Source organism: Labeo rohita, unplaced genomic scaffold (genome assembly GCF_022985175.1).
Source record: "Labeo rohita strain BAU-BD-2019 unplaced genomic scaffold, IGBB_LRoh.1.0 scaffold_201, whole genome shotgun sequence".
Classification (NCBI taxonomy): domain Eukaryota; kingdom Metazoa; phylum Chordata; class Actinopteri; order Cypriniformes; family Cyprinidae; genus Labeo; species Labeo rohita.
In genome coordinates this window covers 85,204-98,037 of record NW_026128231.1, presented here as the reverse complement: position 1 = coordinate 98,037, position 12,834 = coordinate 85,204, and the positions used below count along the sequence as shown (strand labels likewise).

At 36.0% G+C, this 12,834-nt stretch overlaps 1 protein-coding gene across 1 annotated transcript; it reads right to left on the bottom strand.

The window, feature by feature from the left end:
- Positions 1–4,139: 4,139 nt before the first annotated feature.
- On the bottom strand, positions 4,140–12,260 carry LOC127159229 (NLR family CARD domain-containing protein 3). Its single transcript, XM_051102119.1, has 5 exons — positions 12,166–12,260; positions 11,937–12,050; positions 11,626–11,739; positions 9,745–11,528; positions 4,140–4,289 (listed from the first exon to the last, which is right to left on the bottom strand). Exons 1-4 carry the CDS (start codon positions 12,213–12,215, stop codon positions 9,860–9,862), a joined length of 1,947 nt encoding a protein of 648 aa, XP_050958076.1. The 5' UTR covers positions 12,216–12,260; the 3' UTR covers positions 4,140–4,289; positions 9,745–9,859.
- Positions 12,261–12,834: the final 574 nt, after the last annotated feature.

The following is a 12,834-nucleotide window of genomic DNA, read 5'->3' as shown; positions in this document are numbered from 1 at the left end:
AAACAAAATGAAAGAAAAAACTGTGCAACAAGTAGCTATAGTATGCGGAGTGTTTGGTTAATTTTTGTGCTGCGCGAAAGGAAGACGGCTAAAAAGCGTCATCCTATTTTGATCTTTATTTTGCAAAAGCACAAAGATTTATTTTTATTGTGAATGTACACAAACAAACGCAAACCGTTTACAGTTGTCGTTTATATAGCCTAGCTTCTTATATTTTACATCCTTGTTCTTTCCTGAATATTGTTGAATTGAAGATTTTTTTATAGAGTGAGGGGAAACTAAAATAGCCTAGCCTATGTTTATAGTGTTTGTAAACATTTTGCGTCGGCTTCAGAATGCAATAATAAAATGCGACTTATAGGCCTAGAAGATCTATCTTTTTTTTCTCTCAAAAATGCAAGTTTATTTTATTTTAATCATCCAGCAAACGTTTTAAAGTATTTTGATCAATTACTGGAAAAAAAAAAAGAAAAAAGAATGACCTTTTAAACCGTTTAACTGATTGTATTAATCGGTCAAAATTATTTGCGTCGGTTAACAGTTAACCGGTTAAAATGAGCATCCCTAGTCGAAACACATGCCAAAGCCAGTCTATTTCGGTTGCCGCGTCAGAGCCATAACATGCCACAGACGTGTGCAGTGTGTGGTAAGAAATTTATTCATCATACAGTGTAGATAGCTTCACTTATAACGCAAGTGTTTTTTGAAATGCATAAACTTGCACTAGAATAGGCTAGGCTAATCAGTGATGATGTTCTTTGATAATGTTAGGCTGCTTTTAGCCTTATGCTGGAGCTGTATGTAAATAATTAAATACATTAGCACGATAATATCTGTATTGGTGATCTCGCAGGCTGACGATAGGACCCAACACTGTAACACTGTAGCATATTATTTACTCACCCTCCATGCATCCTAGGTGTATATGAATTCCTTCTTTCAGACTAATGCAATTACATTAAGTTATATTAACTTAATATTAAAAGTTATATTAAAATTTGCCTTGTACAGCTCTGGGGGGTTAATAAAGGCCTCCTGTAGCGAATCGATGCGTTTTTGTAAGAAAAATATCCATATTTAAAAGGTAAGAATCACTTTAATCTAGCTTGCGCTAACAGTTGTACACAGAACTTGTGTCTTTGACAAGGGGTGTGGCAGTACTGAAACACAGGCTAAGCTGTTTGCCAATCGCAACACAGTGGGACAGCTAACCAATCACAACACATTTCATTTTTCGGAAGGCAGAACCCAGAACTAACCAAGCCTTTTGTGCCAGGCTCGGAGAAATGTACTGTAGTAATGTAAATTTTGTTAAAAATAATCCGTTTTTCAAACCACCAAGCATGTAAGCATGTTCTAGTAGCATGGTACACATTCAGATCTATTTGATGAGGATGTTCAGTGATTTAGAGTAGATATTTTTGAGTGCGGTTTAAAGATTAATGTGTCCAATGGTCATGTATCTGCATAAACATTTGCACTATAATGCATGTTATTGTTTATGATTCTCTGTTAAAGTGTCTGATGCAAACAAAGAATTAGTATTCAGTGCGTGATGAGCTTCATGGTAGATGCAATAGATGCGCTCCTTGATTAATCTCTGTTTCTTCTCTATCTTTTCTAACAGAAAATAAATGTGTTGCTGTAAGAACGGACGTTGCATCCTTCTTTAAAGTGTGACATCATCAATGTTGTCATTGCTCTAAAGCAATAAAAGCCTTGATTCACGCTTCACTGAATGCTTCCAGGATTTCTAAATACATGCTTTGAAGCTTCGGCACAGAACGTAACATCACTACTAATTTGTTTTACTGTGAGCGCTGTCATGTGTTGTTTTAAACACATTACATTTGTTGGTTTTGTGTGATGGAAGGGAGCGTTTGTATGTTTTGCCAGCTGAAGTGCAGATATTGTGTGATGATGTATTTATAATGAGGATTTCTAATTTGACTTAAATTTAGCCGTTTTATTTTGGTAATATCGGTCATTCTCACTGTGATGTTTTGTTGCAGTCACACACTGGACGACAAGCGCAGTGCCCCGGTGCAACATGTATCGCACACATAGACACGTCAAGTTCAGTTCAAGACGCCAGTCCAAAACATTTTATATATTCCCCAAACAGGCAAAACTTAACTTCAAGAATGAGCAAGTGGTGTCAATGAGTTTAAATTTTAGTGACCAAACAGCAGCAAACAGGATGAGAAATTGTGTATCACTATATTGGATGCATTGTGTCTTAAAGTAACCGTGCCTAATTTACTAGCTGCTGTTGGTGTCCTTAGTGTTAACCTAATAAATTAAATGAGAGAAAATGAATCACTGCTCTTTATGAATTTCTTTGTTGTTTTAACAGGAATTAATCTATGTTTAATTTATACAGTGAAGACTATGCAATGTTATTTTACAATTGATCATTCAGTTTCTATACCTGGACACCTACAAACTTGAAAAAAACTTAAACATTGTTTAAGTTGTATCTTTAGTGTTTTCTACACTTGCTGAGGATCACCAACTAATCCTTTGCCACCCAATCTGAAAAGTTATTTTTAAAAATAATAAAATCTAACAGTGCTTATCCAGGTCAAAATTATTGAGGTGGCCAATCAAATAAAAGAAGCCTGGAACGATATTGAAGCATGCTGCATTTTCACATCCATGTTATAAGTGTCACAAACTTGCACAGTTTGTGTGGAGATTCATTTACTATGAACAGAGCTGATCTAAGACCCAGAAAACACTGGATCAAGAGCTCACATCATAATCACACTAAACTCTATCATGTTCTCAAAACTATGCAAAGTTATCAGCCAAGCGGCAAGTAACACTAGTTCATAAACTTGCCAGAGCCAATTTTATTTACATTTGGCACTTGGGAAGTAGTAATTTTGGACCCTGTCTAAGATGGTAAGTAGGGGGACAGAGTACATAAGGCCTAGAAGCTTAGAGGGGCCCACAACAATGTCTTTTGCGCGCCCCAGCTGGTGATGAAATAAATGTGTTTTGCAGTTTCTTTAGCAATTTTTTCAGGCCATCTTACAGCCAAAGTAGACATTTGTATTAATATGAATAAAATGACATCCCTCTTGTCTCTTGTTTTAGCATTCCACTGAGAGCAGATTTGCTGACAAAATGTCATTTATTCTGGTAGCATGTGGATATATATATAACTAATCATTTACAAAACATGACTATGCATTCATAAACTATTAATAAGTGATATGTTAGTATTTTTATCTATGCTTTGTAGATTAAGTTATAAATCATTTACAAGTGATTAGATAATGATGAACTAATAATTTACAAAACATCACTATACATTCACAAATGATTAAGTAATATGCTAACGATTTACAAGTCTGTCGTAAGTTATCTTTAAAAAATAGCATATCCTGAAATAATCAAACAGATCCTTAGTCAATAGTTAATAAGTTACTGCTTAATATATTATTAATCAGTTACAAATAATTGAAATGTCAATCATTGAAATGTTTACCCTCCATTGAAGATCACATCATGAATAAATCATTTACAAATCTTTCTGCATCCCCTAATCTAAAGTGTAAACAATTCATCCGTTGTAAATGTTTTACTCATAATTCGTAGATTTTCCCCACCAGTGTGTATACCCACACAAACTGTAACCAGCAGGTTTGTAAAACTTTTACAACTAATGAGTAGTTTTCACTTTAGATTAGGGGATGCCGAAAGATTTGTAAATGATTTATTCATATGTTTACACAACAGGTTTTGAATATTTGTTGTGTGTACTGCAATGTAAGGGTAAAGGGTAAAGATGATAAATAATTGCAATTATTTGCAACAATTATAATTGTTTAATTTGCAATAATTATAATAATTGCATTTGTGTACTTTTCAACATATCACTTGTTAATCATTTATAAACACATAGTCATGTTTTGTAAATGATTAGTTCATCATTAACTAATTTCTTGTAAATTAATTAACAAAACATACACAGACTGTTAGCATATCACTTATTAATCATTTGTCAATGTTTTGTAAATGATTATTTCATCATTAACTAATCACTTATAAATGACTTACAACTGAACATTATTATATAGTGTTACCTATTTTTTTAATGGAAAGCCATTTACCTCAGTATCTCCAGCTTACAGTTCTTTAGTCCATCAGAAAGAAGCTTCACTCCTGAATCCTGCAGGTCATTGTTACTCAGGTCCAGCTCTCTCAGGACACAGTTTGATGACTGAAGAGCTGAAGACAAACTTTCACAGGACTGAGCAGTGAGATTACACCCACAAAGCCTGTTTAGAGAACAAAACAAACAATATTAATGTGTTCATAATCAGTGTTTATAATCTGAAAACATTTGACCTGCAAAAACCTTTAACTGTAGTGATACTGTTGGATGGTATGATGAGGGTTCCTTTTACATTAACAAGAAAATACATTATGCAATATAGTAAAAGAACATAAGTAAATTCCAAGTTCTTTCTTTATGAAATCAGTAGTTAAGGATAAAAGACGAGCGGTGTTTAAAATATTCACGAGTCCTTCTTGTTGAGTCGAATCAAGTCTGAAGTAATTTCAGGTCGGGTCTGTAGTCAAGACTGAAGTTGATTATAATGCGTCTGAGTCACTTACATAAGTGCCTGCTTCTCTGCTTCATAAATACACTGAAGCCACATTGATTAGCAGTCATTCACAGGGTAAACAGCCTACAAAAGCCAACCTTTGTCTCCTTGCATAAACTGATACTACATTGCTACATAAACAAATGCTACATTTATGGGTGATTCAGACACCAATCAACCTTCAAAACAATCCTTCATCTCCATACATGCATAAACTCTTCACTGATGGCCAGTCATCAGGCAAGAGACAGCATTCAGTCTCCAAAAAACATTTTCGTCTCAATACATACACAGACATTACAATATACAATCATATAGAGTGTTACGATGTAAACAGTGCTGAGATTGCATCATTTCGTGAAGAACGTTGATGAAGGGTAGATTGTACAAAATAATTCTGACATAAACAATGGATAATAAATCAATTATGGATTGGATGTAACACTGAACATAACCCTGGTAGCACACATACATCACAGAGACCTCTATTTGATTCATTTACATATGCAAGATGTATTTTTTAGAGTGTTTTCTCATCTGCAATATGTCTATAGGACGCTTCTGGACGCTTCTGGACGCTTCTGGACGCTATCCAATGTCAAATAGATGTCTATTAGATGACTAAGATGTTTATGATTTAGAATGTATGTAAAACTTACATCTTACAGACGTCTGTCAGATGTTTGTACACAGCAGATGCTTTCCAGATCAAGTGATAATAATAATAATAATAATAATAATAATAATAATAATTTATTTGTATAGCACTTTTCATACATAGAATGCAACTCGAAGTGCTTCACAAGAATAATAAATAAAAACAACATCAGCATGGTACAAATGATTCAACAAGTATAAGCAAAACATAATAAGAATGATAGAAAATATATATATAATAAAATAAAAGACAAACTAAGAAAGAGAAAACAAAATAATTAAATAAATAAGAATACACACACTTCACACTATTATGCTCATAGGCAACTTTAAAAAGGTATGTTTTAACACGTTTTTTAAAAATATGTATACTAGTGGACTCTCTCACTTCATTTGGAAGACAATTTCAAATTTTTGGAGCATAGTGACTAAAAGAGGTACCACCAGATCACTTAAGATTTACTGTGTAATATGCTAAAAGTCCAGCACTGGAAGATCGTAAGCTTCGTTTAGGATTATATCTTAACAGACAATCAGAGATATAAGAAGGTGCCAGGTTATGCAATGCTTTATAAACTAAATAAGAATCTTAAAATCAGTCCTTTGGTTGTCATGAATCTTGTCGGTGACCTTTGGTCCACTCACCACCAGATGTCACTCTGTCTCTCGCCCTGTCACATCACACAGACTGTTGCACTGCACCCCGGACTATTTCTCCCATCTCACTGATTGCGCCAACACCTGTGGCCAATCAGGCGCTCTATATAAGCCCCGGACTTTCCCCCTATTACTCACAGAGTATTGTGGTTATTTCTATGGTTGTTTCGTTGTTATTACATGAGTAGAGCCCACTACCACCTGAGTAAAGTTAAAAGAATCCAACACAGTTTAAAAAAAAATCTTGTACTAGGGGCTTATTTGGACAACAAGTATGAATATTAAAATAACCTAGGATAACAAGACTATTACAAGAAGTTAAAAAGTTCCCAAATTAAATCTTTGTTATATTTGGGATATCTGTATAAAAGTGCAAAAATAACAGGCCTAGTCAAGACCATTTTAAATACTTCCACCTCAAAACTTACAAACTTTTTGGATTTAAAACACTTTGTAAAAATAGTAGCAACACCCCCACCCCGACACCCAGTCCTTGGAGTGTGCTGCCAGAGAGCCCTGATCACCTTCATTTGATCAAGTCTCAGTCTTAAAAAGAAAACCTATACCTAGGACATTGTTGTTTTTAGAGACACTGTAAAACGAGACAAAGTTGTGATCTAGGTTGTCTTTGATTAGACTGACTGAAATAAATAATTTAGTAGATGTGTGGAGAAACATGAATGATAATACTGAACAAAACACATGGTTACAAATAAGGGAAAGTGTCATTTCAGTGACAAGGCTGGATTGTTGTACTGTTTTAAACATCAATTGCAAATAGTAAAATTATGTTAAATTAATCTGTGTGCTTTTCTGATAATTCTGTGGTGATGGAAAAGTTTTATGTTACATGATTTGTTTAGTGCTTTGTGCTTTGAGTGTTTTTTGAAGGATAGAGAGTTAAAAAGTGTTTAAGTGTACAGCATTTGTGGGATTTCCAGTCAAAACACCAACATTTTGAAGCTCAACAATATCATTTTTTAGAGTGCTCATTTTCTTAACCATATTCTAGGTGACATCAAATTGTAATGCACACATAGTTGCTGCAATTATTTTTTTCCCCAAATGCCACAATTGCTGCACACTTGAACTTTTTAACTCTCCATTCCTAGGAACTAGAAACACTAGGAACACTAATTTCTGTTCTATAACCTCATCACTGATAAATGGGGGACTTTAGCAATCACACCTTTGTTGGCCGGTTTAACAAGTGAAAACACTTCAATGTGTTGATCTTTGATCACAAATCCTTGCTCAACAACTTTATTAAAGGTGCAATAGGTGATTGTCTTCAGAAACATTTTGTTATGCTGGTTGAAAGTGTCTTCACATCCCAATAGCAGTCATTAAGTTAAGTGGTCTAAATGTATTTATATGTATTTATAGATTCTGTGGAAGGCGTAGGACTAAGAAATGTCCGCCCAATCAAAATTTTCATTTCGAACATTATGATTGACTTTCCTACCTGCCTGTCAACATATGTATTTGCATACCTCTGTGCATCTGTTCGCACAGACAGGATACATCATCAGTGCATTCACATACGCTATGCAGACAGAGAAGAATGACAGGCAAACATCGACAACCTGATCTTCCTTCCTGGTATTTTGGTACTTTTACTAACTGTACTATAATGTGTTCTCACGGTTAATGACACATGATGTATTGTAGTAATGCTATCTCTGGTCGTCTGGTCCATGCACAATAATGCATTCAGGAAGCGTGGTTTTGGGTGATTTGCATGAAGGATGGGACATTCACTTTCATTGCTATCAGGCTAAAGTTATCATTTTCCAAAAACTCTTATTGCACCTTTAACTTTTTCAATTGACTCCAAACACAGTGCAATTGCACTATTCAACAAGTTCCGAGTTGGCATAAACACAGTTTATGTGTTGAACACAAGCATCTCAAATTGCCAGAGCCTCATTACTGAGTACAGCATTGCACTGATGTTGAGGAGACTGTGCCAGTGGTTCCAGTGGCTGTTACTCATTATAAGATATGATGCGGCCTCTGCTTTTCTCTCTCAAACAAGGCGTGTAGAATGCAGCAGGCAAAGCCTTGTTAAATTTTAGATCTATCATTAATAAAACATTTTTAATTAATGATCAGGGCCCGTATTTATCAAGCTTCTCAAAGTGCCATTTTAGTCTTAAGTGCTGAGAATTCATGACATTTACTCATACTTTCAAATGTAAGTATAAAAACAAGTTATCACATTTCTTAAAGCTAAGAATCAGTCTTACTCTCCCAGTTATTTAAGACAGCTCGAGAGGTCTCTTAAGATGTTATGAGTTGCCAGTAGGGGCTTGTGACGGCACTGAGGAGACAGAGACGTGCGCAAATCTTTCAGGAGAGGAGGAATGTTTTTTAAAAAGTTTGACGACAAGCAGTTAATTCAAAACAAGCAAAGGACATTTACATTACCAAAGAATGTCATAACGGACTTAAGTGCAGCGTGAGTATTATGCTCTTTAAAAAAACACTCCTGTTATAATCAGTGAAGCTATCTGCACTGTAAGATGAGTAAATGTCTTACCCCTTATTTACACTGTACACGTCAGCGGCACGTTACGGCTCTGTCATGGACACTGATTGCAGCCACTCACGCAGCAAGTTTCTGAAGCGACTCTCTGCACTGCATCAGCAAAGACAGGCGCAATTTTTTACACATAATAATAATGAAAATTATAATCATCTTGCTGTTGTCAAAGGCATCAACAACAGGCAATTGTGTATTGACTATCGTTGATACACAACTATTGTCTGTCAGTACAACCCTAAATTGAAGGTTGTGATGATGCTTCGTTTCGTTGTCATAATGTCTTCTCTTGAAAATTCTTTATTGTCAGATGTGTGTTGAATGTAAACTCCTATGAGGAATTTAACCATTCAATGTGAATTTATCTGAGAATATTCTTAAATAAGGAAATCTATTCAGTGATTGGTACGTGTGTATTTTGTCATCCAAAATCCTGTTTATGGCACAGCAAAGTGTTGTGAATCATCTCTAAGACTGACATTTAAGATTTAGACCTACACTTCACCTAAATTACGACTGTGATGCTTAATAAATAACTTTCAAGCGCAGCTTTGAGCCAAGAATTTTTTTTACATTAGTCAATTCTTAGCAGCGTTCTTGAGAGTAATTCTTAGATGCTTGATGAATATGGGCCCTGATCTCTACACAAAGCCTGGATTTTCTTTTTATGACTCAGACTTGGCTTAATGAAGGTGATCAGGACATTCTTGCTGAAGCCTACCCTTGTGACTTTACTTTTTTGAGCTCTGAAAGGACTGGGGGTCGGGGTGGGCGTGTCGCTTCTATTTTTAGGAAGTGTTTTAAATCCAAGTCTGTATAGGTGGTAAGGTTTGTTAGTTTTAAGGTGCAAGTATTTAAATTGGACTTGACTAAGCCTGTTACTTTTGCACTTCTATACAGACCTCCCAGCTATATCAAAGATGATATTTGGGAGCTGAATTTTTATCTTCTGTGATAACTTGTTTTAATAGTTTTGTTTTAGACAGTAAAACCTACATATAAACACCATTAGAGCACAAGCAGTTCAAATCTATTAGCTCTCAGTTTTCACCCCTCGCACATTGAGCTCTACAATCATCAGTTTTCATACAGACACACAAAAACCTCCTCAGCTGGTTTAATATGTGTAACTCACACATCTCTCTTGCTCACTGATAGAAATGTGAGATGTTTCCCCATTTTATTGCTTTGGTAAGAAAACACAAACTAAAATTATAAATATGATCAAGTTTTTAAATTTGAATGATTGTTTTCAGTGTTACTTACCGAACTGATCTGGATTCTTTAACCACAGGTAACAGATACTGAAGAACTTCATCTGCTGTATGTTGTGATCCAATAAACTGTTTCAGATCAAACACATCCATCTTCTGCTCTGATGTCAGCAACACATAAACCAGAGCTGACCACTGTGAAGACGAGAGTTTGGTTTTCTTATTTTTCCAGATTTCAGATAACGTTGGATCTCCTGCATCAGTGAATCATCACCCAGTTCATTCAGACAGTGAAACAGATTGATGAATTTCTCTGGAGAGTGATTCTCCCTGATCTTCTGTTTGATGTACTCAACTGTTTCCTCTTTGTTGTAGGAGCAGCTTCCTGTCTGTGTCAGTAGTTTTCGTAAGAGAGTCTGATTGGACTCCAGTGAGAGACCCAGAAGAAAACGCAGGAAAAGATCCAGATGTCCATTCTTACTCTGTAAAGCCTCATCCACAGCTCTCTGATGCAGCTCAGATAATGAATTACATTTTTTCCTTTTTAAAACCTTAGATAACAGACTTTGTTTAAGTTGGCCAGCTACATTTTTCTTCTTGATTGTACAGGAGAGATGTGCATATAGAGCTGCTAGATGTTCCTGAATGCTCAGATGAACAAAGCTGAAGACTTTCCCCTGATACAAGCCAAACTCCTCTCTGAAGATCTGAGTGCACAATCCTGAGTACACTGATGCTTCTGTCACATCAATGCCACACTCTCTCAGGTCTTCCTCATAGAAGATCAGGTTTCCTTTCATAAGCTGCTGGAAAGCCAGTTTCCCCAGTTTGCGGATCACGAGTTCATCTGTCACCTTCTTCTCATAGTCCTTCTCATGTTTGATGTTGGTCTGAAGGATCAGGAAGTGTGTGTACATTTGAGTGAGAGTCTTGGGAATCTCTCCACTCTCTGCTCGACTCAACATCTTCTCTAGAACAGTGGCTGAGATCCAGCAGAACACTGGGATGTGACACATGATGTAGAGGCTCCTCGATGACTTCAGGTGTGAGATGATCCTGTCAGCCAGACTCTCATCACTGATTCTCTTCCTGAAGTATTCCTCCTTCTGCGGATCATTAAAGCCTCGTACCTCTGTCACTCGATGGACACACTCAGAGGGGACGAGATCAGCTGCTGCTGGTCTGGAGGTGATCCAGATGAGAGCAGAGGGAAGCAGATTCCCCACAATCAGGTTCATCAGCAGCACGTCCACTGAGGCTGATTTAGATATATTACACAGTTTCACTTTACTCTTAAAGTCCAGAGACAGACGACACTCATCCAGACCATCAAAGATGAACAACACTTTGTATTTGTCACTGGATATTTCAGTTTCTTTAGCTAAAGGGAAGAAGACATGAAGAAGATCTGAAAGACTGAGTGTTTTGTCCTTCATCAGGTTGATTTCTCTGAAAGAAAGTGGAAATATGAGCTGGACATCCTGATTCTCTTTCCCTTCAGCCCAGTCCAGGATGAACTTCTGCACAGAGACTGTTTTTCCAATGCCAGCGACTCCCTTTGTCAGCACAGTTCTGATGGCTTTGTCTTGTCCAGGTAAAGGTCTAAAGATGTCATTGCATTTGATGGCTGTGTCCTCTGTTGCTGTTCTCCTGGATTGTGTCTCAATCTGTCTCACCTCATGTTCATTACTGATCTCTCCACTCTCACTCTCTGTGATGTAGAGCTCTGTGTAGATCTCATTCAGCAGTGTTGGGTTTCCCTGCGTCGCTGTTCCCTCATACAGACGCTCAAACTTCTTCTTCAGATTTGATCTAAATGCGTTGAGGACTTCATGACTGTAAAATAAAAAAAAAAAAAAAAAAAAAAAGAGTATTAAGCCTTATATATTCTGAATCATATCTTCAGATCATATAATTTACAGAATTGTTATACCTGAGATCAGGCCATGTATCTCCACTCTTGAATTGTTCTTGACAAACCATAGACACGTCACTCTTCACAGACACACAGCTGGACTCTGGTTCTGATGTCTTTTGCTGAACTGGACTATAAGAGAGAGATTAAAGCTAATCCTTTAAATTACTGTATGCAACAAATTAACTATTCATTTATTATTTATCACTTCAAAGAGCACTTTACCAATTCATACACTGCTTATACAAAAACTTGAAATGAATGGATAATATAAGATGATATAAAATGTCATGCTGTAGGCTAATCATATTTTTATACAAATGTTATACCTGAGATCAGGCTGTGTATCTCCACTCTTAAACTTAATTGGTGGATCCATAGACACGTCACTCTTCATAGACACACAGCTGGGCTCTGCTTCTGATCTCTTCTGATGAACTGAACTAAAACAGAACAGATTTAATCCTTTATGATGAGAATCATTTTAATATACTTCAAAAAGTATTTTTATGAAAACAACAACAACAACAACTCGAGAACATGTGTTATTCAAATTACCTGCATCCTGGGAAAAAGTTTTCATCTCCAGATGTTTGACTTTCATCCATGATGGATCTGAACAGTTTGATCTCCACTGACTCTAGATAAAAGAGACAAACAGCCACAAAAAGTACAGTAATTAAACAAGTTTTAATTAGTATTTTTGTAAATCATTCTATTAAGCATGTAAAGATATACTGTATCAGATAAAATTGTATTTGCTCAGTGGGAGGTGTGCTGTTCATCTGCTGTCAGACAATGACCTAATAAAAAAATCTCTTCTGTGGTCTTTTTCTGCTTGCACTGATGCCAGATAATTGTATCAAATGAATGCAAAATAGGTTATGGATAGTAAACTAGGTAAACACTATGGGTGCAACAATACAGTCCACGGTTCAATACGCACCTCGGTTTTTAGCCACGGTTTTCGGTTCGGATATCTTACCACTTCAGTGTTGTTTTGTTGTTGTTGTTTTTTTTTTTTTGCAACAAATTAACAAAATACTCCCTTGTACATTGAAAAAAGTGTGGTTTAGTATATGTTTGCTTAATTTTTCTTTTGAAAGAGATTTTTTTTTTTTTTTCGATTTTTACGCAAAATAGAATGGGTTTCATTCATACTGGACGCTAGAGGGCAGTAAATCAGTCAAAAATGAAGTAGCGCTGATTACGTTCCGTTCCAGCTTC

What these genes read in the sequence shown, in the direction of transcription:
- LOC127159229 (XM_051102119.1), bottom strand. Translation starts at nt 12,215, where the DNA reads ATGGATGAAAGTCAAACATCTGGAGATGAAAACTTTTTCCCAGGATGC. An exon ending in GATACACAGCCTGATCTCAG is followed by an intron (nt 11,740 to 11,936) that starts GTATAACATTTG and finishes TCTCTCTTATAG; the next exon opens with TCCAGTTCAGCAAAAGACAT. An exon ending in GATACATGGCCTGATCTCAG is followed by an intron (nt 11,529 to 11,625) that starts GTATAACAATTC and finishes TTTATTTTACAG; the next exon opens with TCATGAAGTCCTCAACGCAT.